This window comes from Archocentrus centrarchus, chromosome 12 (genome assembly GCF_007364275.1).
Source record: "Archocentrus centrarchus isolate MPI-CPG fArcCen1 chromosome 12, fArcCen1, whole genome shotgun sequence".
In the NCBI taxonomy this organism is placed as follows: domain Eukaryota; kingdom Metazoa; phylum Chordata; class Actinopteri; order Cichliformes; family Cichlidae; genus Archocentrus; species Archocentrus centrarchus.
The window spans coordinates 13876832-13902458 of record NC_044357.1 but is presented as its reverse complement, the minus strand read 5'-3'; the positions used below and the strand labels follow the sequence as shown (position 1 = coordinate 13902458).

The window sequence follows — 25627 nt, the reverse complement described above, 5'->3', positions numbered from 1 at the left end:
TGGGGGTCTGGGTTTTTGTAGAAAGATTGGAGAAGCATCCACTTCAGAGTCTGGCTGGTCAGACAGCTGGGCTTCAAAGACAGTGGAATCGAGGTCATCACAGTAGGAATGCTTATGCTGCTGGTGGACCCTCAGACCTTTCAGAGTGGTGGTAGAGAAGCTGCAGAGTGTGCATCGATGAGGGTTCTGCTGGTCGTTTGATGTGCTGGTTGTCTTTTTCCCATTGACTTTGGAACTTGCGTTACCCTCATTAACTGACTCTGCTGTATTGTCGTTCTGAGGTTCTGGACTATCACCTGTCAAGTCCAAGGTCTCTAAATCAGAAAAACTGTGGCTCTGTTTGTGCGTGCCTAATTTCAGAGGGCTGGTGCAAATAAACGGGCATTCATCGCATTTATACACTGTGGCTTTGCCAGAAAGGTGGATATTTTCAATGTGGCGGGAGATGCTCCGCCTGTGCATGGTGAGGAAGGAGCAGAAGGGGCACTGAAATCGGTTCATGTACTTTCTGAAAGGAATTCCTTTAGTTTCCAATAATTTATTATCCTCATCTGTTAATAGCTGCTTTGCATCTGCAGACAAGGTTCCAGTGTAGCTGGGATCATCTATATCACCCAACTCTTCATCATCGTCATTGTCCTCCAAGCTGCTCCTTGAGTCTTCCTCATTGAGCAGGTTGGCTTCCATATCTATCGCACTGTTGGAGACATCGGATGATGCAAACCTCTTGGATAAGATAGAAGAACCTGTGCTGTTGGGCGTAACTGCACTTATCTGTACATATTGAAAGGATGAGATCTCTGCGATGGACTTCTCCAAGGTGTCTTCTGGTGTTTTTGTTGCAGAATCCTCTTTTCTGCTAACATTAGCATGAGAAGAGGAGGGAGAATCTGGTTTGGGGGAGCTTGCAGTTGTCTCCTCATCCACCTCTGAAATGCAAGAAACTATCTTGACCTTGTCACTGTGTTCCTTCACCACGTGACTAGTCCAGGTGTCCTTCTCGTCAGTCTGATAGTCACACCATTCGCAGGCAAATGTTCCCTTCGTGAGCCCACTAGCTGAGTCCGATTTCTCACCGCTCTCATCGTACTCTGGGGGATCTCCAGCACTATCGGAGGGAACTTTGCTGTGATACATTAGTTGGTGTTTCATTATCCTTGCTTTCCGTGGAGACTTATACGTGCAATACTGACAGGAATACACTTTTGAATGGTCATTGTGCATTATAACAGTGTAGCCGGGCTGCTTAGCAGTCTGTGAGGAGACACCCGCATCTGAATCTCCCTCTACGACATTGTGCACCTTTTTGGTGTGGTTCCTTAAGAATGACTTTGATCTGAAGTAACGGACACAGAACTTGCACTGGTAAAACTGCAGATGAGTTTCAGCCGTCTGCTTTTGGGGTGTTTGGTTGGGACGATCAGTAGAGTTGGGGCCTAAAAAAAGAGAAGAGGTTATAAGATGAATGCTAAAAAAATAGTAAAACACATTTGCTGTTATTTTGTTCTATTTCTGTTGTTTCTGCTGATAAAACCCATCCAGAACTCAATAGATTTATATCTAACTTTGTAAAATATATGATCACCTTACTTTGAAGACTTATTTAAAACAGACAAAGACACGATCGTAATCCTCAACAAATCAACAGCAACATCTGAATTAATGTGGTAGGCATACTCATTCCAGATTTAGGAGGCGTATAATCCTTGTCATCTTTATCCTCATAGTCCTCTTCTTCCTCCTCGTCTTCATCCTCATCTTTCAGAGAATCAGACTCATCTGCATCTGCAGGCTGCAGGAAAACAGTGTGTACTTCCTGTATGTGAGTCTTCAAGTCATCATATGACTCAGCACGGAAGTCACAGCCATCACATTGCAGTACCTCCATTATTGAAACTAGGGAGAACTCCCTGGAAAATCAGGGAAACCTGCAAAACAGAAAAAAAAAAAATTGTGAGGACATAAAACATTTTCAATAAAATCCACAGTAAAGAATTGAGCTGATACAGTCACGTGTGAGCTAAGGGGCTCGTTCTGTCAGATTCAGACTCGATGTAAACGTAGCACAAATAGTAAAGAAATTTGGGTTTGGTTGATTATTTCTTTGTTGTAACAATGCTTCTTGGCAATAAATCTTATACTGTTGGAAAGCCTGTTTGTCTCCCCCAAAATGGTGCCAAATTTATAAAGAAAATGCATTTGTCAACAGCAGAATAAGCTGTTTGGCATTGGCAGAGAAAATTTGGGGTTTTTCATGGACGCAACCCACATACTCAACTCTGCTGCTCAACCCACAAATACAGTTTTCCTTAAAAATGTGGCTTTTTTTTTTAAGAGAGAACAAAGAGGCCTTCCAACAGTGTAAGATTTATTGCCAAGAAACATTGTTACAACAAAGAAATAATCAACCAACCAACTTTCCTTACTTTTTGTGTTAAATTGATATATGGAGACATTAAAAAGCTCATCCTTCTTCGGAGCTATTATCATCCTGTTACACTTCCATATTCAGTGTATTAAACATGCTGTTCCATTGAAATGAGCTCGGTGATGATCTGACATGATTACCAGTGATGATTCTTGCTGTGAAGAATAATCAGGTGCGGGATGGCTGACATACCTTTACCACACAGTGCTTAATATAACAGCAAGAAAAAACAAAGATGTTTGTGTAGCAGCTCAAAAGACATTTTCCAAACGTAGAACCTAATTTCATAGCTTGCAGAACCTCTTCACTTTATATCTTCAGTGTACTAAAAAAAGAGGTGTAGCACACTGTCGCCATTGTTACATTGTGAGGTGAAAACATTTACTGGATAAAGAGGCATCCTTTATACTTTTCAGGATTATTTTGAGATGATACAATTAAAGCAGCTAAATCAAATATGCCTGTCAACTACCTACTAAACAAATTATGAAAAATTACAATTCCTGGCTATTGTTGTCATTTAAAAAAACGGACAAAAATGCAAATAATATAAAAAAACAGAGATAACACCACGGTCTTTGTTATGCAAAACTGCAAATAATCTGTTCTCCTTTGATCCGCCCACCCACCCCCCGCCACACGGATCAAGCGTCATAAATCAGATACAAATATTTCCTATCTCTAAATGACAGGAGCTGTTCATAAACTCCAATACAAAGCCAACAAACATGACACAGAAGCAAAATCAGCAGTTGCTGGCGTTACTCTGAATACTAAGGAGGTTCCTTTTTTTTTGTTGTTTTTTTTTTTTTTTGCATAGCATCATTCCAAGAACAATGAAGGGACTGAGGAGGGATTACGGCTGATTTGTCCCATTTTTATTACCTTGGGATAAGCACAGCTGGAGAGCAGCTCCACAAGCTCAGTATTTCGAGCAGACTATTCCATCAGATTGTATCAACTGCTCTGAATAAGATTGAATGAATCAGCTAAGAAATGATGGCTTTATGTCTTTGGGCTTCTCTGTAGTTTTGACATGGCGAGTAAAATGGAAGCTGATGGCGTGGCCTTTATTTCAAAAGCGCTGTCATCGAGGCTTTCTAATCAGCAGTGATTTTGTCTCAAAACTATAGGAAACCGCGAAAGCTCACGCCGGTTATTAAAAAGTTAGTTAAAGGGCAACGTTTACAGCCTTGACTCTGAAATTAAAATGCATTCAATCTGATTGTCTTCTTTAGAAGACAACAAATTCAATCAAAGTATATTTTCTCCATTGTGATATTATTTGTTTAGGGCAAGAGTTTAACCCTGAGTTCATCTGGTGAAAAGAAATCAATGACAGAAATATGAGCTGTGAGATGTTATGGTGAAAATAACCCCAGAACTAGATGAAATCTGAGTTTCATTTTTAAATGCAGAAAGTATGGTGCATTCCATAAATACCTGTCTGAGTTCTGTGGGCAGATAAGGTTAAAACTGACTTCTACTGCCACAACCACAAGAGGTATGCTTTGTGTTAAAGGAGCAGCATAAAAAAAAAAAAGAAAAAAAAAAGCGTCTTCTGTTTCGTCATTGTCGTTGTGTGCCAACCAGAAAACACTCAAGCATAGAAGGAAAAAATGGGAGAATTCCACCATGAACTTCTTCCACTTTTGTGAAACACAAGCTGAAGCTTTTGTCCTGCTTTTAACATCATTGGAAATCTGTGGGCAGAACTTCACACAAAACATCTCAGAACCTGAACTGATTTCCAAGGAAGAGTGGGAGCGAATTTCTAAATCAAGAATAGAAAGCTGGTAACAAAACGCTTTGCTATGTGAGACAAGGGGAGTTACTAAGTACTGACCTAACTTTTGCACACACAATTATTTAAAAAAAAAAAATTTTTAGTTAATGAATAAGTTAAAGTGCATTCACCTATAAAGACATGCTGATTTTTGTTTTTTAATTCTATCTGGAGCTGTCCCCACAGTTTGCTTAGAAACCACTGAGATAAAACTGCAGGTGCATCAAAACGGTCTGTTTAACACAAAGCGCAAATAAAAGTAAACCATGCCACAAATTGACAGTTAAAAGATTACTTTGCATTACCTAGGAACTAGGAAATCAGCAGCTCTCTGGCCTGGTTTTCAACAGGAACTGAGTTTACCTAAGCTTGGCAAGTTCTCCCAGCCATATCCAAATTGCTTACATCCAAGGACACAACACATAGGTATACAACCAACAAATGTCTAACAAACACGGCTCTGTAGCCTCGTGGTGTGGGAAATCGTTTGGTTTGTTCAACACAAACTGCATGTAGCCATTTCACAGAACGAGACACACCCTGCCGTGCAAACAGCAGCTCCTCTTCTATATTTCAGGATGATTACACCTCCGAACCGAAGAGGTTCACAAAAACTACTTACATCACTTCAGGATGAATTAAAGCACCCCTGAATGCACAGGTGGCCCTTCTTCACCGCCTGCTCGTGTCCTTTATTTTTGCAGCGCTGCATGTCAATGTTGGCGAAGAGGAGAAAAAAAAAAAAACAACAACCCAAACAAGACTAAAACGACAATGAAAGAAAAAACACGTGGGAAGTTGTGTACACACGAGTGGTATGTACACAAATGAACATCAAACACAAACACACTTTATGTACACTGCAGGCCACGTCTGTTTGTATCTTTTAAAAGTGAATGAGGACAGAAACCCTTAAATGGAACAACTGTGCTCGTTTGCATGATTTCTGATTGTTTTGCGTTAATTACAAAACTCCATATTGAGGAATAGCATTCCCCGGTTTGACTTAAAGGATGGGTGTCAGGGTTACAGTGGAGTGTATGTCTGTATCTGAAAGCCCAGGAAGAGGGCTTTGGTTTGCATTAAATTAAATGTAACCCTTTTAGTCTTACAAATGGAAACACATTTTCAAATTTAAAACTGAAACACATTCTTCTGACAGCCGAGAGCCACTTCTCAAAGAAGTACTTCTATATAATGACTATTCATTTGTTTTCTATTAGGCAACAAGCAGAATGTTTTGAATAAATTCAAAGAAGATTAATGATTTGCACTTCCAGTGTGACCCTTCTTGATCCCTTGTTTTTTTTTTTTTTTTTTTAATGAAAAAAAGAAAAATGTGCTTCATGGCTAAAATCCTCTCACTGTGACCATTATTTGTACTTATGTGTTTATACTTTTTTTTTTTTTCCGTAACACTAATATCATCCTATAGCTCTCCAGTAAGCAAGAAACAGGAAAACTATCTGCTATACAAACAAACAAAAAATGTAAAATAAAGAAACACAGACTGTATGAATCAGTACAAAAGATACACCTGTCTTCCAGGTGCTAAAAGTGAAGCCAAAGCCCAAGTGCCTTAAACCTGCTGTCTTTTTAATGGCCACCAGGGGGCGATACGTGCAGTTGTGGTGTGGTTTCCAGACCTATGTCTCTGACCCTGACCTCTGTAAACAAGCTCCTGCTGAGTTTATAGGCTCTGCCTCTCATTTCCCCTCATGTCAGATTAAATTAAAAAAAAAAAAATTTCCATTTTGTAAATTTGGAATTTGGAAATCACACAGGCCGAGACTGTTCCCTTCGGTCGCGTTGCTCCTTGTCAAATGTGTTGGTTGCAGGAGTAAGGCCCAGCTTTTCCTTTAAAGGCGAATGTCCTCTGTTCCCAGTTTGCATTGTACGTTTTCAAGTTTCATTAAAGGTAAGCTTACAAGCAAGTGTTTGCAGACAAGTCTGCATCTTCTTTACAAACTACGGGCAACCACAGCAACCTGCTGGCGACCAGACGGCCATCTGGGGTACAATCACAGGCTGACAACGTGAGGTTGATAAGCTGTTAGCCAACCAGTGTGCGGTTTTACATTCAGAGCTACCCCTCACCTCAAAAACCAATGGGTGACATCATGGTAGCAATATCATCTTTTATACAGTCTGTGTATTGAACGGAACCATCATCCTTTATTAACAATTAGTGAATTACAATACTGGCAAAGTTCTCAAAAGCCAATTGTGTTTTTTTCCCCATTTATGAGTTCAAATTTGAAACAAAACAAATACTAATATCAAAAAGTTTAAGCGAAGAAGAAAAAACACTTCCAGTGCAATTTAACTGAGACAACTGTTAAACTAAATGTTAAATTACATTATTGCAAAAACAGAAATCACATATTACAATGTTCACTACATCAGCTTTAAGTTGGACAGCTGTCTGTGAAATGCAGTTTTAATAACGCTATCATTTTCAGTCCCCCCACCCCCCACTCTCAGTCCCACTAAAATTCAAATGAGATCCAGCCAGAGACAGTTGGGAATCCTACCATGCTTCCCACACCCAAATGGCCAGGCAGTGGAGCGCTCCATGAGAGCCAGCCAAACTGCCAGTATGTCCCCGAGCAACCAGGGGACCCATTGTTGTTCAGGGTCAGGTTACAACTTCACCACATGGCCCCACCCTGCTCTCTTGGTAGTTCACTGCTGTTTTGAACAAAGTTGTCTCCTAATGAAGGGTTCCATGACATGGATATCAAGAGAATCCTGTTGGAGAAGGAGGGGAGAGGAATGCCCAGGGAGGGGGGGAGAGAAAAAAAAAAAGCCCTTCTACACAACCACCATTTGCCTTAGAGTTAGCTGTGTCTTTTCAGGCAGTCAGTCCCTGCACCACACCAAGTTAATGGGTGAGATTGTGTAACTGCTTTCATCTAGTCAGCTGGGGCTCTAACAGACAGCGACTGAGCTGCTCAGATCCTCCTCTGAGCCGAGCTTCAAGGGCAGCCATTTTAGGAGCTGACTATGTGCGCTTAGGTGTTCAGCCAGCACACAACATGGACCCACAGATCTGATCCTCTTCCTCAAAGGCAGGCAGCCTGTCGCTCGAGAGCTGCTGACAGAAATCTATCTGCCAGATGTACAGTACTGTACCCAAGCTCTCTGCCCACACAGCTCAGCAGAAAACATCTCACACGCTTGCCAGCCTGACTTTGCCTAGTCTTTTCATTTCTCAGCGACATTATCTCTCACATAAAGAGATTCTCGTAGAAATGCTGGAAGTCCCTCTCTAAAGAAAGAAAGAGTAGGTCAGAGCAGGCAGCATCCAACAACACTTTGTGGAGAAAAATACAGCAAATGCATTTTGCCGAAGCTGCCAGCAACGTTCCACAAGGGGGTCTAAAAATGTGAGGCATGTCTGAACTTCTTTATCTCAGCACTCTGCAACCCTGAGCCCTGAGGAGACGGGGGCAGAGAGAAGCAAAAGGGAAGAGCAGGTCTGAAGGGAAGGGAAGGGTGGGAGGCAACGAAAGTGCACGACGGAGCCACCTGGAAGACCTTTGGTGTAAGGAAAGCAGAACAAAGCCATCAGACTGGGCTCCCCAGATTCCAAAGTCTACTGCCATTTGTTAATCACCAACCGGTCTCTCTGCATTGGCAAGCTCTGCCAGCAGTCACACCCTCTACTCAAACTGGCTGACAGCAGCTGCTCTGTCTGAAAGAAGGCCTTTGAATAAGCCAGCATTAAGCTGATTAGGAGTACAGAGGTTTTGTCCTTAACAGTTGGTTAGTGCTACCATCTCATGCTGTCTCGGAGAGAAAAGTCCACAGATGTGTTAAATTATTATATGGCATGCATCCTGGCTACAGATAATTCATCTGGCAAACAAGACAGGATGTGCATCTTGTCAACCTGCACAGCCTCAATAATTAATGACTCAGTGAATGAAAACGACAGCCTGCTTTTAAGGAAGATGCAGTGGCAATAACAGCAGGTAGCCAGAATCATGGGAATTGATTTTTTTTTTTTTTTTTTTTTGCAGAGATGAGATGACAACATCAGAGAAGAATCAATACATGTTTAGTTTCTAGAAAGTTTAAAGGAAGAGAGATAGAGAAATGTGTAGGTAACCGCACAATACTCCAAATTCTGATCTCTTTAGCCCGCAGTGCTTCACCAGGGTTTACCCAGAAGAGAAGGAAAAGCCAGAGAAAGATCTCATTGTGTCTGCAGAGGAGAAACTGTTGCGTCACAGCACCAGTGAGAATTTGGCCTCTTGCACAAACAAGAGAAAGAGATCTGGAGATCAAGTTGTCTACTCCCGTCCTCTGATGTCAGCGGGCCTGGAGAACTCAACACACCGGATCAGACTGCGTGCTTACAAGTTTCACAAATGCAAATAGCATGCAACAAATAGCATGCAACACCTGAACAACGAATAACTCCTAAAATAAACAAGTACCTCTCTATCACATTTCAACAAAAAACAAAACATGAAACTATTGAACTGTATTGAACTGTGTAGCTTCTCTATACAGATGTTTGTTGTGCTATATGGGACAAAGATTACGGAGATTATCGAGGTGTATTATGTAATGTAAATCCAATTTACCATTAAAATAATGTTTTTCAGAGCAGCAAAGCTAATGTCAACCGGGGTTGTTTTTTTTCCTGGTATATATTATGAGAAACAGTGAATTATAAGTTTAATTTCTGATCCGCACTCCAGTTGTGGAGGTAATGGACCATAACGCTGCTTACAAACAACCATATAAATCAAGAAGAGCAAAGGTAATATTCAACAAAGCACACTCAGCAAATCATGGCAAAAAAACCAATGGATAAATCAAACTCAAGCAAGTTAATGGTAGTTAAGTAATTGCTAAATACAGCAGCATAAGGATGGAGGTCTGTGGAGACAATTCAGATCACGGCCAACAAACATACCTATGATTTGCCCAGGAAAGCTGCAGTTGACACTGGGATAATTGAGCTGTGTTAAGCTAACTAAGGAATTGGAGCTCACAGTGATGGTTGCTTGTACTGGATACCACAAGGTGAGCATAGACATACAGTCTGTTATACTGATGAACAGCAGACAGTGCATTCACATGTTTGTCATAAAAGCAGTAGGGAAATTACTATGCATGTGTTTTCATTTTCAGGATTACAATATTTGTTTTTAATGTTGGGAACTAGCTTAAGCACCTGACATATTCTCCTTCACAGCAGTTAGCTCATTATTGCCTCCTTGGTGACTTTTTCACAAGACTGGGCCATTTTTAATAGCCCTTTAGTAGCTTTTTTTTTTTTCTAAAAATGCACCTAGCGACAAATATATTGTTTCCATTGTGTAGTGGTTAGCACATTTGCCTAACACGTATCAAGTATCCAGTTTGCAGTCAGGAGGAAACACAAACCCAGCTTCAGGAGGTCACATGGTCACATGGCAGGGTACTCCTAGTGCCAGACCAAACATGGATAAATGTGAAGGTTGCATCAGGAAGGAATCTCAGGGTACAAATCTGTGCCGGATCAAACATGTGGGTCCACCTGCTGTGGTGACCCCTTGGGAAAAACGGAAGCAAACTATACTACTTCATGATCGATGGCTTTCTATCCTACGAGAACTCGGCTATGGGAGTCAGGCAGACCATTTTTTAACTGATTCAGCGAGCCGCAGCACTCAGAGGAAGTGAATTGTGTGGGACAACAACATCACGAGCGAAGCTTTAAATATTCACTGTTAGCCACCACTTTAGCAAAGCAGTGGAATAATAAAAACAATGGAAGCACACTCAGCAGATACAGCCTATGAAATGTAGCTGCAGTTGCGAGATTATATTTATTATGCAAGAAAACCATGCTGAGCTGTCACTGCTTAACAGCAACTTGCCAAGACTGTAAACCGTCTAAGTTTACACCTAAAACATCAAAACCTGGCATCAACTTGGACTAGGTGTACATCAGACCTCAGCATCTCTCACTGGTAGAAGATTGGCGCACCCCAGTGAAATTTTACGAGGAATCAAGTTTTACAGCTCTTTGCTGTGTTTGTTTTATCATAAAGCCACAGAGCCACAAGAGACAAGACATCTGCTGCACACCACTACAAAACAAACAGGTTCATAACCAGCAGCTCTGCACGCTGGCTCTGTGAAAATAACTCTTATTTATATGCAATGATAGGTTTTACACAGACAGCAAATACAGTGCTTTTTTAAATAAATAAAAAATAAAATAAATAAATGAGGCATTTCTTCCAACATTTTCCTCCCAGTACTCTATATGCACCTTCATGAAGTATGCCAAGATTTAATCTGTGGAATAAAAAACTATACATTATTTACCTAAAAAAAAAAGTGAATTTGACATTCAGAAGTTAAAAGCAAACTTTTATCTCAAAAGTTCAGAAATTTAAGTATTAGAGTTACAACGTCTGTCACGGTTTGGGGCTGCATTTCAGCCAGTGGTGTTGGGTATCTTGTCAAAATGTATGGAATTATGAACGCATAAGAGTACTGTCAGAATTTGAGCCACCAAGCAATACCATATGGAAAGCACCTGACTGGTAGCAGCTTCATTTTTCAGCATGACAATGATCCCAAACACACCGCCAATGCAGTAAAAGCATACCTGGAAAGAAAACACACACAATGGAACACTATCAGTCTATGGCTTGGCCTCCTAAAAGCTCAGACCTCAACATTATTGAAGCAGTGTGGGGTTATCTTGATAGAGAGCAGAACAAAAGGCAGTCAACATCCAAAGAAGAGCTTTGGTATGTCCTTCAAGAAGCCTGGAGAACTATTCCTGAAGATGACTTAAAGAAATGAGACAGCTGCCAAAGACAGTTCAGGCTGTGTTGAAGAATGAAGGTGGTCACATTATACCAAATACTGACTTTCAAGCTTGTTAGAATTGTACAAACTTTGTTTTTGCCTTATATACTGCATTTCCATCTATAGTTGCATGTTTCAACAAATCACTGCACATATGTCCCATTTTCCTAGCAAAATAAGGGCTGGCTTAAGACTTTTGCACAGTACTGTACACAGCATGGGCATCAAAATTTCCAAAAGCTGAAAGTAATTTTAGATATTTGTGTTCTCTGACCAACGGTGTCTTTCTACATATCTTTTTGTTACACAAGAAGCTCCTCAGAATAAAATTAAACCAAAGCATCAAACCCTTGGACAATAGCACGACTGCACATGAGCTAGCCTTATCCTTCCTAACTAATCCAATGCCTTGATATTAATTTGGAATTTGTTTTTAGAGAAATTTTGTTAAAAATAAAAAAAACAAATGTTTTTTTTCACATTTCCTCTGCAACTAAAGTTGCACACTAAAAATTGGGATCCCTAGCAAGTGGGTACTTGCTTGTGACATATACCACAGTTTTTTCTAGCCAGCTAAGTCTTTTTACACCATAAATTTTAACCCACTTTGCCCTGCATATCATGTCAGGTTCTGTGATATTTTTATGCCTTCTTGCACACACAGCATGTTTAAGATGTCTACCCAGAGATTTTGAATGCTCTTCAAGTCAGGGGACTATGAGGGCCACTCCAAAGCTTCAGCTTGAGTTTCTTTAAGTAGGTCATGCTGGATTTTAAGGTATGCTTTGGAAACTTGTCTTGATGTAGAAACCTGTCTCTTTTCAATTTCACATTTTTTTTGACTGACTGCATGACATCTGCATCCAGACTTTTCTATATTTAGTGCAACCCAATCGTCCTCATATCTGTGCAGTGTTTTCTGTTGCAGTGGTTTACACACACACTGCTAAAGCAGAATATTTCCTCTCCCAAGCTATACAACTGGCAAGGTGTTTTTATCATATGCTGCTCTTTTTTTGCATCCAAACACACGCATACATGGACATTATATATATATATATATATATATATATATATATATATATATATATATATATATATATATATATATAAACTGGCTTTTACAGATGTTGTTTTGCATGCTTCCAATGTTGATTTTTTGTGAGGTTTCCTGATGACTCTTCCATGTAAGACCCTGTTTTTGCTAGCAGCTCTCCACAGAAGAACAGTGCCCCGCCATTCTTGTGTCAGCTAAATCCTTTGCAGTTTGCTTTTAGTCCTGACTTCTGCAGTTTCTCTTAACAGAGGAACAGTGAAAATGCCATGAAATGTTTTTATAGCCTTCCACTGTTTAGTTAACATCATTTTCAGATCCTCAGTCAGGCTTACAGGTTATTGAGTGCTACTTCAAAGTTTGAAGATTCGAAATGTATTATTAGCTGACAATTTCTAATGACAATTCTTAACCTGGCTTACAAGCTCGAACAAGTTAATGAAGGTCTAAGGAGTTAAACGCTACAGCTCTAGTTTGTTTCTATTTTCCACCTGAATAAATTTTTGCAAATGTAGTCAAACACAACTGCAACACTGTGGGGCAAAATGAACGACCGTAGGCTCTGTGTATCAGACAACTGGAATTTGACATGCAATAGGTGAGCAAATAGTGCCGACTTTACTTTTGAGACTAGAATTTGTTTTCCTGGCTATAACCAGGACAATACGAGTTTGATAAGGGCCAAACTGTCATGGCTAGATGACTGAGTCAGGGCATCTACAAAACTGCAATGGTGAACCTGCAACAGGGTCATGGGCAGTCAAGGTTCATTGATGCATGTAGGCTGGCCCGTTTGGTCCAATCCAACAGCTGAGCTACTGAAGCTCAAATTGCTGAAAAAGTTAATGCTGGTTTTTGATAGAAAGGTGTATGGGGCTGCATAGCCGTAGACCATTTAAAGTGCCCATGCTGACCCTGAAATAAAATATCTCCCCAAAATTCCATCATCAAATAATTGTAAAGTACTATTATTACCACTAGATCTTGCAAGTAAGTTCATGTTTTAATCATAATCCTGTTATTTTTCTACATAAAACTAAAAAATAAAAAAATAAAATAAAAAAATAGACACTCTCTACACATGAAGGTTCACACTATCTTTCTCAAATCAAGCATCTACTGATGCAAGTATGGGCCAAGTTGAGCAGCAGCAGGAAATATTTATTTTGGCACTAAACTCTTAAACGTTCTCTTTACCTGATCCAGCTGTAAGACCTTGAAACCCGAAAACTAACAATGTAAGGCCTCAGTTTCAACTTTTCTTTTGGTCATATTACACGTGTTCCTGTACTGTAATCATTAGGGAGACATGACAGACACAGAGTATTAGATCCTGTTGGCCTTTTGTCATAAAATTATTTACCAGCTGTTTTGATGCAAACAGGAAAATAAGCTCAGTTGATATACAGGAGTAGTGACTTAATGAAGCTTGGCAGTTTGATGATGATGAACCATATTTAAATGGACAAACTTGATTTGATGCCTAATGTGGTGGAGAACAGTCAAATTTACACTACACTTGTGAAGCTCTTATTTAAATGAGACTGAAAATAATTGGTGATTAATTAAATAGCTTAAGCTATCCTTCAAACAAAACTGCTATATAATGGTGATTATCTTTCAGCAATAGTACACACCAAGGTACAGGACATATTATGTTAATAGCTGATTCCCCTGGCCGGTGTATGTTGAAAAGCAGAAAACTGGACTGGGCAAGTGAAATGACCTAAACATCTGAGAACATTTTTATGGCCAGACTAGTTTGGAGTGCCTCTAAAACAGTCTTGTTGGTTCACCAATCAACAGTGGTGAGTACAGATGGACAATGGGATAAATCATGAACCAGTGTCATTGTGTTGGGGGACTTGTTACAACAAGTCTGGTTTGCTTCAGCTCCTCCTTACAACTTGGAGGACTTAAAGGATCTCCTGCTAACATTTGGGTGCCAGATACCACAAGGCACCTTGAGGTCTTGTAGAGTCCATGCCTCAGTGGGTTAAATAATGTTTTGGCAGCACTTAAACAACCAACATCATACTAGGCAGTGGTGATCAGAAGGTACTAAATGATCAAAAATATTGACTGGTTTCTTTTTTTAAATATTGAGTCTGTTCTTTTATGTGCAGCACTTTACAGAAAGCATTTTAGCATTTAAATCATGAGTCCCACTTTCCCTTGCACGTTTTTGAATTTAAAGGAAAAATACATTTCAGCTTTTGGGAAAAAAAAAAAAATACGTGGCTTCCATTCACACTGAGACTGCTCTGAGTTTCATATAGAGCCACCACAGACACTGACTAGATGGTCCGGAGAACTGACTCACTCCTTCCACATCTGTGGGAAATCTCAACATACTATTTTTGTATTTTTTGTTAGGGCTTTAGCAAACCCATTAAACTGTATCCGCTAAAAAGCCCTGCTCTGTGATGAGTGCTTTTTCCATTTTAATACAGCTCTCTACTCAAACTATTATTAACAACCAATGCTGCTTTTACCTAGTGCGAGTGTTCATGACATCAAGGGAAAATGTGGTCCTTGAGCCACCTATTTTAGCCAGAACCAACACGCAGGTACACAACATTTTTGAATTAGTACTGTAGCGTTACTGCTTTAAGTGGCAGGAAGCAGGAGTTTTTAGTGACAAAACAAGTAAAAACAACATTGTGGAACATTTACCAATAACAGAGACATATAGTTTAATTAATAGCTGAGACCAAAAACAGAGCTAAAAGTGAGTGACTATTGGACTTCAAAGTTGCCAGATGCTGTGTAACTGATAGATTTACAAACAAGCAACTCTTTAAGATAATGAGAGAAGAAATTTTATTTTAGAGCCACGATATGGGGCCAGTATTAGCTATTTGCGGATATATCGGTATCGGCCGATAAATGAAAATTTTAAAAGTATAAAGAAAAGCTGTTAGAAACACCTTTCAGCCACGTTATGAGTGTTGATGTTGCACTTTGTTCACCAGAACAAACACTCTGGACAGACACTCTGGAACTTCCCTGTTGGCAACGTGTGCTTGGAGAAACCAACTGATCCGAACAGAGTCAGCCAGAGTGTAAGTAAGTAATCCATAACTTGTTGTGACAACAAGTTATGGATTACTGCATTGTCATTACTTTAGTAAGTACTCATAAATAACTATGCACAACAAATGTTAGGGAAATCTGTTTATGTTTTGTGTGACTGAAGGAAAGAAAATAAAATATTGGCCAATATATTGGATTTTTAAAATTAAATTAAAAATCCTGTGTATGTTGGGCTTTAGCTTATTTATCACAAAACTTGAGAAATGAAGCCAGAACTGTTTACTAAAAGTTCATCATATCAACTCAGAAGGTGATTTGTTCCTGATGTGTTGACAGCTTGTTACCACTGCCATAATAGCTGATTAAAATATTATTTTAAAGAAAGGTTAACAGTGTTAACAGTGTGATAAAGCTACACGTTTATCAGTTAATTTAATTTGTTATGGTCAGCAAACACGGGATGCTACAGGCCCTGAAACAGCAGCCAAAGGGCAGCCAGGAAGCATAATTAACATTTGTACTGTCAGCTTACATGCACCCATATGTGTCTAAATTTACTGCCCTGCACACACACAGACACAGACACACACACACACATACAACAATCTGAGAAAGATTACACACCATCACATCCTAAAATACACTGTGCATAGTTCCAGCGGCAACTTGTCTTTGGATTTTTCGTGGCTTACACTCACCTGAAGATCTCAGCAATATGTGAATGTGTCAAAGCGCATTATTCCCTGAAAAGGATCAAGAATTACTTGGTACAAGCTTTGAAATTTTCCTAGGTTTAGATAATGATGACCTCAAATGCAACCTAGCCAAAATAACAAAGTCTGGTTTGAAGCCATTTTTTTTTTTTTTTTGTGCATGCAGCTTAGACTTGTTGCCTCACAGTTGAGGTTTTATCTGTTGGCCGTGTAGCAGATAACAACACTGGTGCAAAACAGAAAGGCTGGTCCAACCTGACTGACCTTCATATTCCATTCACAGAAGATTTAACATATTGACAGACACAATGACAGTGCATGGTAGTTTCTTATTGCATAGTATGGATGTAATGTAGAGATGCATGTAGGGGCTGTGCATCACTAATGTGGGATTGATTGTTTGCTGATTGCCTGTACCTAAAGTTTTGGTGTGCCTGTTGGTTCAACACTAAATCAAAAGTATTTCAAGGATTGTCTCTATTAAATTTGTTGCCATTTTTAATGGTGCACAGTGGATGAATCTTGTGATCACATTTGTAGCTTTTAGTCAAATGTCTCAACATGATGTTTGATGACATTTTTATCTCAGTAATCACTTCAAATCTGGTACAATGATGATAATATTAAACATGCCTTGTTTAAGCATGTGGGATTGTCACTGTGAGCACTGACTATCCTTCTGTTTTTAGCGTTTAGTTAAAAGTAGCTTTGCGCTGAAGTACAACCTCACTGCTACCCCTTTTCCACCGATGCAGTCGGTGCTTAATCTGTGTGGTTTACACTGAAAAGAAAAAAAAAACTGGTGCCAAAAAGCTGTCACCAGCATGGCACCACAAAATTGCTTGGTGCAAAGTTGGAATAACTACATCATTAACTATGGAAGGGTCTGCTGCAACAAAATTGCCAGTGATTTTTTTCCTACATATAGTACCAGTCAAAAAAGTGGGATATACCCAATGAGTGGGTATGTCCAAATGTTTGACAGGTACTGACAAGCGTGTAACTGTTTGGTTTTCAAATCTGTTGAAATACGGGCTGGTTCTGAAAAAAACTAAGGCTCCAAGGCACTTGCACCGGCACAGCCACGCCACCCCATCACTGGAAAAGATGTGAGAGATTAAAATGAGCATATATGTCAATGAAGGAATCTCCTCTTTAATATATCTGTCATTTGCATACAGGGCTGTGCAAAAGTTTTAGGCACACAAATAGCAACATGACAGGGCTTCCAGATAATATTACAACCAAATCGTTACATTAGATGACCACTGTTTGCCAGGAAACAGCACCAATACTCTTAGGCATACTTTTGTAGATTGCGCTAAGCAACATGGAGAGCTTCAACAGTTCTCCTGTGAATTTAGGCTCTTTCAGTTGCCCCTGCCTCTTTATGTAATCCCAGGCTTACTCAATATTGTTGAGGTCTGGATTCTGGAGGGAGCTGGGGGTGGGGTGGAATGGGGTAGGCGTGCAATACCATCTGTTGCGGGACTCCTTGTTCTTCTTGTTGCTGAAGATAGCTCATTTTGACTCGGGCTGTATATTTGTGGAGCTGCAGGATATTTTGGACTGGTTTAGATGTTTTGCAAAAGTATTTAATGATGTATGAGAACCAAAAAAAAAAAAAAAAAAAAAAAAAAAAAAAACAAGGCAGCTGAAGTACTTGCACAACTTTGATATTTCTATTCAACTACTCCATCAGAAAGTAGCAATCCTACTCAAATGGTGTTCCTGCTCCTTTGGCCGTTGTAATAATTAAACAATGACGTTGATAAGTTTAATTTAGCCACCTGAATCTGACAGATCTTTATCTTGCTACTATATCAGTGATGAGTGTATCTGTCTCATTACAACAGCTTGTGTGATAAGAGCAGTTAGTTGGACACTGACCTCATTCTTCTCTGCCTGCGATCAGAGCACAGAGCTTCCTTAAATGACGTGATCACATGATGCTGCTCATTTGAGGAAGTCTGAATACACAGAGATGAAACATCGATCCCACCTGGCCGATCAATGAACCAGGCCTTTTCAGAGGAGATGTGAGGAATCAATAATGTTCAGTATGAACGTTTTGTCATAACATTCATCAGACATCTGCTGGAACTGAATGAAAGGGATTGGGAATGGCATGAAAAGAAACAGAAAAAGAGCTCAAAATGCATCAGCAATGCCAGCACGCATCTCACTGTCGAATGTCAGCATATATTTGAACTTAGAATATTCTGTTTCACATTTCAGTTTTACTTTTGGTTCTGAGAGGACGGTGTATCTGAAATAACAGTGGAAGTTTGACTGGAATTATTACTCAGTTCAACACAAACCAAAAAACACACTTGTCATAGCATTTCTGTCATGTTTCGAATGAATCAGCCAACTTTGGAGAGCCAAAAACGTCTTCCAGAATGGCTAAAATCATCCACAGTGTCATAAGATATTATCAGCTATCTGACTAACAACTAAAGAAGAAGTCAGGAAGTCAATGGATTTTCAGACCACACCCATCTTCAAATACGGCACTAATACTGCACACGGTGCTATCACGCTGACAAAAATCGCTCATATCTCATACACAAACATACAAACACCTGCCAAAGGACCCAAACCGGCTTTTCTGCAAGTTCTGACTCTTTCGGGCTACATTTTGGCTATTGAGCCAAGCACACCAAAGCATGAAAACAATACCAGGGTCACCATCGTGGCTGGTAAAAATGCCGGATTTGAAAACAAATCTGTTTCAGGAAGCATATGGCAAAAGTAGGTCAACCATTAACCAGCAAAAACATGTCTGACCAAAAACATTCTTCAGCCTTACTTAGTGTGATTTGACCAGCAGCTGATGGAGGCTACTGTCAACTAATGTCCAAAACCATAAGACTGAGACTTTTCAGCCTTTCCAAAGTCAGTTCTTCCTAAAGACTCTGAATTTTTAGCAACTTTTTTCAAACTTTGGAAACCTCGATTTAGTAACACACTTTCCAGTCACAGACACCTAATATTTTTATTTACATTTTCACTCAAACACTTCTGAATTCATTCTCTTTTCCATGTACACAACAGCTGTGCCGCTAAAGGTTTTGACCCGCACTCTGTAACAAACCGCTCCTCCATATTTGGGAAGTAAGATCAAAACATTCAACCTTGATTTCATCGGACCACAAGTTCCATTTCCTGTCATGGGAATTAACCACATGCTTGCAACATTAAGATGTGCCTTTTGGAGAAAAGAAATCTTCATGCCGCTGCCCCGCAGAGAGCTCAGAAGTGTGCAGAACACATGAATCTCTTGCTAACTGCATGTTGTGTGCAGACTCTGCTATATAGTCCTTCAGTTATTTTTAGCTTGCTGCTGGCCTCTTGGTAGTTTTTCCTTTTGAGCTTCCTCTTTATACGAGTGTCCATCATAGGAAGATGACCTGATCTACATATGGTCCTCATGGTTTCATAATTCCTTCCAGGACATCTCTCTTCACTATGTTTCAGAGAGAACTTGAAATCTAATTTTATACCCATTCTATATTTGAAGTATCCCATTCTTTGCATAGACAAAACAGTAGCCATTTGTGTCTCACCCTTAACTGCATTCTAGCAGAATGAATGGGGGAAGAAAACGACAAGACTTTTGTGAACATCCAGGAAACCAGCTCAGTAATCCTGGTTTGTCTCAGAGAGACTGCTAAATGCAGGTGCAGAGCCTTTTAGACCCTGCAATCCGGCAAGCTTTGCTGATCTGCTGCAGCCTGACCTTCACGAGTGTCACATTCAAAGGGCGTAAAAGAGAAACAACTCATCGCAGCAGGATCAGGCAACACTTAAGGATTCTGGGTAACTGATAAGCTCATGTGGGCAAACTGCCAATCTATTAAGATGACTAAAGGGAAACCAAATGAAGCACAAAACTACGTTTTTATTGTGCCTGTTAATAAATGTTTACAAAATCATCACTGCTCTTCAAACTGATTTACAAGGCAACATCGTGCTTGGGGTCGCAGTCGTGGAGTAACTCACAAAGCAACGCTATCACAATACACTGCACACAATTACAATGGTATCACAATGCAATATAACATGATATCTGTGTAACTAAAGAAGAAAAAAAACTTAAAAATTGCAAAAGCCTGAATTGTGGTTTTATTCCATGTCTTGTTCACAGTTTCCCTCTCCTGAGTTTTACTTCTTTACTGCAGGTTAGTTGACTTGGTACACGTTGACATGATAAGTGGCCACCCTAGGAGTTATAATGGACTAAATCGGATCAATAAAACTGGAGGAATGTGTTTATTTTTTAATACAAATATCAATATTTCGCTCACACATTTGTAATGAAATCGCACTGAACAAGGAAGCTCAAGAATACACTGCTGTGTCAACGAAATGAAGATATCCCACCTTTGTAATCAAAGTCAGCAAGCAAAAAAAAAAAAAAAAAAAATGGATGAACTGCAAGATTTTGATCTTTGGACCTCAAAGTAGTCCGTGACTGAGGCCTTCAAGCAAATACTCACATCAAAAAGAGAGAAAAGTCGGGATGCTTTTAACATGGCACCTCGCTGGAATTCTATGGTGATCCCAGGAAGAAATGATAACCTTCCATTTCATTAAAAACTAGAAAAAGACTGCACTACAAAAACTGTGATTTTTGAGCATACCTAAATATTAATAATAAAATATTAACCATCATTTTTCTCTCGTTAACTTTGTATTTTATGTCACAGTCATGCATAGTGCAAGGTCAGACAGCGCCTGGATCAGCCTGTCTCTCTGACATGTTACCTGACATCACCCATCCAGTCATTTGGCCTTTTCTATTTAACGTCAGCGTACTTGCTGACCTCTATACAGACTTACTTTGCAAAGCAAGACACTTCCTTTCTCAATCAAAGACATCCAACTCGCCAAAACCATGTTTCTCTCTAAAGCTGCATTGAAAAAGAGAAAGAAGCTAGCCATCATGGTACAAGTAACCTTGCTCCAAGGGTAGCCTTTGTGCTTAGCAAAGGGCTCAGATTGTTCCTTCTGAAAAAAGGGGGACGGCTGCGGAGCACTCAGTAGTAACATTTGGCCTCTTTTTGCACAGATGATAATGACCAAGCAGATTAGGAAGAGACAAGCATTAATGGTTATCTGCTGTGTGGCTGCTGTCTTCAGGTTGTCATGGTGAAAACTCACCAATAATAAAAAAAAATAAAAATACAAGTCCACTTAATATGCAGCACTGACAGTCTTTTAAATCTCGTGTATTTGCGTTTTAATCATGAGCCTCAGAGATATTTATGTGACCTTCAAGGCTGAAAGCAACAAAACAAGGGGTCTGCTAAATCCCTCAGCTTGAGCCTGCTGGGTGTGAAGGTTAGATACTGAATACTCTTACACGGTCACTTTCTTCACTCCTACAAAAAAAAGCCAAACATAAATCTCAACTGATAGGTTTTTTTTTTCCTTCCTAGCTGCTACAGGTCTGTTTAATGCTAAAAAGCACCAAAATATAAAAATTGCTATTAATAGAAATCAGAGCCCAGGAGATCAAGTAGGAGAGTAGACTGAAGATAAGAAACAGAAGCAAGCAGACAGACATGGCTCGAGTTCTCTGCCTTCTTTTAGTATAGTCACCTCACTTGGCTGCTCTCTCGTCTCTCTCTCTCGAGGCTGACAGAATTATCTTCTGCATCAGAGCTGAGGCTGGGCCAACGCTCCACACAGAGGACTCCATTTCACACAGCCAGCCCCACAGTGGCCAAGGAGACACACAGCCAATCACGCTGGAGAATCAGTGGCATGGCCATCCACCATTTTGTGCTCCTCAAGGTCTTTGACTGTCCTGCTCAGCTGAGTGGAGCTGCCTCTGCTCGCTCTGCTATCTTGTTACACAGATGGAAGTGTTTAACTTTAAGAGCGCAGACCTGAGCAAGCTGCTTCCCCTCCTGTCGGTTCCTCTGCAGACTGTCATGGCAGTCAGCGAAAAAAGCAGAAGTGAAATGTGTGGTTTTGTTAACTGCAAAGATGGCCTCCTGCGAGCATGCCTTTTTTGCAGTTCTTCAGAGGCTGAAGACAAGATCCTAAATCTGATCATCGTGCCTCTAATATGTGGCTCCTTCAGCCGCCTGGTCAAGCAAAATTTAAGGAAGATGCCACATGTGGAAGCTTCTGTAGGCGGCGTTGCATTTATACAGGTGACCTAGCATGTTCTAATCAGTGTTTCTATGAAAGAGGTTAAATCTTCTTTTGCTACACTGAAAAGCATAAGAGAGAAAACTTGGGGCAACCCTCAGCAACATGATTAACTATTCCATCCAAAAATGATTAAGTGCACAATTTAATTAATAGCCTCGGGCGTGATTATTTTTACAATTTTATATGGGAATAGGTAGATATATTTGGTTTTCTCAAGAGGTTTCTTCCCTTGAGCTTAAAGAGGAAAAAAAAAACCTGACAAAAGATGTGGTGTACACAAGTAGGCTAGAGCAAAATAAAAAAAAAGCTGTTCTGCACACAACACATCAGTCAGACATGTGAGCCTGAAGATATGCTTGAGTCAGATCTCTCAAAAGTGAAACATAAGGGTTCGTGGACTAAACAAACGAAAGAGTGCGGCAAGTGAAGGATGTCCAAGGACAGATCTTGGAGAGAAACCAGGAAGTGTTTTTCCACAAGGACAATTAGTCCAGGAAACTTTGCATTCCATGCAGCCTTGAAGCCCATCTGTCCTAGGGAACCATTTCCTGACGTAAATCAATCTGCTGCTGTCTCAAGTAAATTCTGTATCATCTCACAAATCGTACACAAACAGCCCCGAACAAACTACAAAGACGAAGTTCCGCTCTTGAGGTACCGAACTTTACAAAAAGTGATTGAGGAAAATATTTTATATAACCGATTTGCCTTCTTATTTTCAGGAAATCTCCCCTCAGCTGTAGGCTCTTATCACATCTTAGTCAAAAGTCTAAAGCCTGAATTTTACTCCTGTCTTCCTTTTCCACATCAAAATGCCTTTTGGTTGTATTCTATTCCCTCAATTCATAAAAAAAAAGGGGGGAGGAAAGAAGGATTACAAGAAAAGACTGCAAAAAGACTGCACTGAAGGGTTTCTTGTAAGTAGTGCTCAGTGGACAACTGCCAGAAAACCCTGCAATGCTGACTTCCTTGTAAGCCTGACATGGCAGTTACTACAGTTACAAGGAGTGGGTGAGGTTACAAGCTAGCCAGGATGGAGTGTTTCAGAGTGACCATGAGAGGACACAGGAAGCAGCAAAAAAAAAAAAAAAAAAAAGGGCCCAAAAGTCAAAGTCAGCAGCAGAAAATATTAGAGGAAAAAATTTGGTGAAGGTTCAAAGTTTATTTAAGAAGAAAAGAAGAAGGAAGGTTCCTCTCCAGATCCACTAAACCAACCTCTTGAGTCAACTCAACAAGTTTGAGAAGGGAAAGATGAGAGACCCATCAATATTAACTTACCACTGAGACCTCCTTTCCAAGCTCTTAAATATTTAATCGTCCTTGGACAGTTCTGCTGCTTCGGAGGCTGAGCCACTGTGGATCACATCTACAAGACCACTCCTGTTTCTGCTCAATGAAGGCCTTGTCCGGTGGCACCACACTGCCCAAGGAACGGGCGTCTCCAAAGAATTTTTTTTTTTCCCCCACCACAGGCAGCTTGAGACTGACAGAGTCAGTTCACTGTCTCTTAGTAGAGAACAGCACAAATCCTGAATTTAGGCTGGAAACCTGAGGACACCGTGTAGACTGCTTAATTTATCTCACCAGATGAGTCATCTCATCAGCACAGGCACTTTAAATGGTCTATTTTTATAAAAACTAGTGCCTTACACACCTACAAAAAAAAAAGAAAAAAAGTCTGTTGAAAAGATCAGCAGAGATAGACAAAGGTAGGACACAACTTCAAGCTTCACTGAGCTACACAAGCATTCTTTTTTCCTCGGGACAGGAAAGGCACAGTTGAGCTGTTGATGTTCTGATGGAAAGCAGAGGAGGAACCAGTTTTGCAGCAGTTTAGCATCGCAACTGACAACAGAAACTGGAATGACACCTCTAAGAAGCTACTTCCTTGTTCCACTTAAAACCCTGATATGATATTGCCTTTTAGTTCTTCAAATGTACCCGCTACAGTTAAGCAGCGTTAAATTATTCAACTGATCAGAGCAGTTCAGAACACAATGCAACAGAATGCATTTCTGTGGCTAAATGAAGAAAGAAGCATGGTTATGAAGGCAAAGGAAGGTCAAGAGAAAGTAGTGAGTTTTCATGCTGCACTGTGATGACTAGTTTTGTGGATCTAAGCTTGCAAGTGCAGCGACGGGGCCTGGCTGCATCTTGTGAGCCATGCATCATGTCAAGAAAGCACTCACTGGAGCATTTCAATTTGCTTTTGTGTGTCTCCCTAGCCTTCTTCAGTGCCCCAGGTAGAGAAGAATGGAGACGTGCATCACCCAATGTGAGAGAGTGAGTGAGTGAATGAGAGATAGAGGGAGGGAAGGAGGGAGAGCAGCTGTATGTATGTGTGTGTGTGTGAGAGAGAGCAAGAGACACAGAAAGGGGGGGGGATGGGGGTGGGAGGTGGGTTGATGAGCTTCATGACCACTTCCTCCGAGCATTCAAGCCATCACAGAAGTCTCTCTTGTTTGATCCTCTGTCCTCTCTGTCAAGCTTTTCTAACATAATCCTGAAATACCTTGCAAAAATCCAGTTATGTAATTTTTTTCCCCCTATCTGCCATAGTTAAGTTCTGCCCTGCAACGTTAAAACTGAACTGCGGTAACACTGAGTATTAAATATTTCGTGCAGCAGTAAATTCAACCAGTTTGATATGAGTATACTTTGTATGCAAACATCTAGTCAGTCAGAAAGGGTATCATAAAAAAAAAAAAAAGGGGTTTTATACCGCGTTGCAAGTGAGTGGGCGACCTGATCACAGATGATCTTGACTTGGAATATGATCTGCTTTTCAGATCATGTGTTACTAAATAAATAGATGAGAGCACTGCCCAAAGTTCTCTGCTCCACTTAAACTAAGCAAAAGCCAGGCTGGCAGTTAAAGCAGCATTCAGTGGAATTACTACTCATCCTGGAGGTGCAGCTTCTTTAGAACAAACAGTAATCGAGTAGCGGAGCTACAAAGTAACACTTCCTGGTCGGGAGGTTTAGAGTAAAATCAGAGTGGAAAACAGGATGCAGGGAATGTGAGTTCAACTGAGTACATGAGTAGATGTGCATAATGTGCACATCTACTCATGTCATCACATGGTTTCAGCTAAACCTTAAAGATTATTCAGAAATATGTAGCCAAAAGACCCACCGTGGGGTCCCTGTGAGCCGTTAACCCCCACGTGTTCCCACACAGCCCTGCTCCAAGTTTTCTTTATGTCACTGGCAATGATTTCACTAAAACAGAAATGTGTTTGAAGGTATGCAGCAAGTAAAATGCTAAACTGAGCAACCAGAAATTCCAGGATCAAATCTAAGTATAGCATTCTGGATCAGTTAATTATTATTTTAGTCTCAAAAATATTGGAAAAAAAGGGAGATGTCACAATTCTCCATAGTCCAAGGTGAAATGTTTAGGTGTTTGGTCTTATTTACAGTCTAAACTACAAGCTTATTTTGTTTACTAGTATATTAGTGTCCATATACAAAATACATAGTTCCCAAGTAATTAATTTTCTCATCAGCTTTACAGATTATGGGCCTCCAGGCTATGCAAAAGTGCAGGAGCCACTTTAGGGACCCTGTGCTGTTCAGTTTGCAATTCATGTTTGTGGTACACATTTGTGTTATTA

At 40.2% G+C, this 25627-nt stretch overlaps 1 protein-coding gene across 1 annotated transcript in view; it reads right to left on the bottom strand.

Annotated features, from left to right (window-relative positions):
* znf462 (zinc finger protein 462) overlaps positions 1-25627 on the bottom strand; it is a 54424-nt gene that overhangs the window by 26022 nt on the left and 2775 nt on the right. Inside the window, 2 exon segments of the mRNA XM_030742253.1 lie at positions 2-1436; positions 1678-1928. Coding sequence (XP_030598113.1) covers positions 2-1436; positions 1678-1888 — 1646 coding nt within the window. The 5' untranslated portion in view covers positions 1889-1928.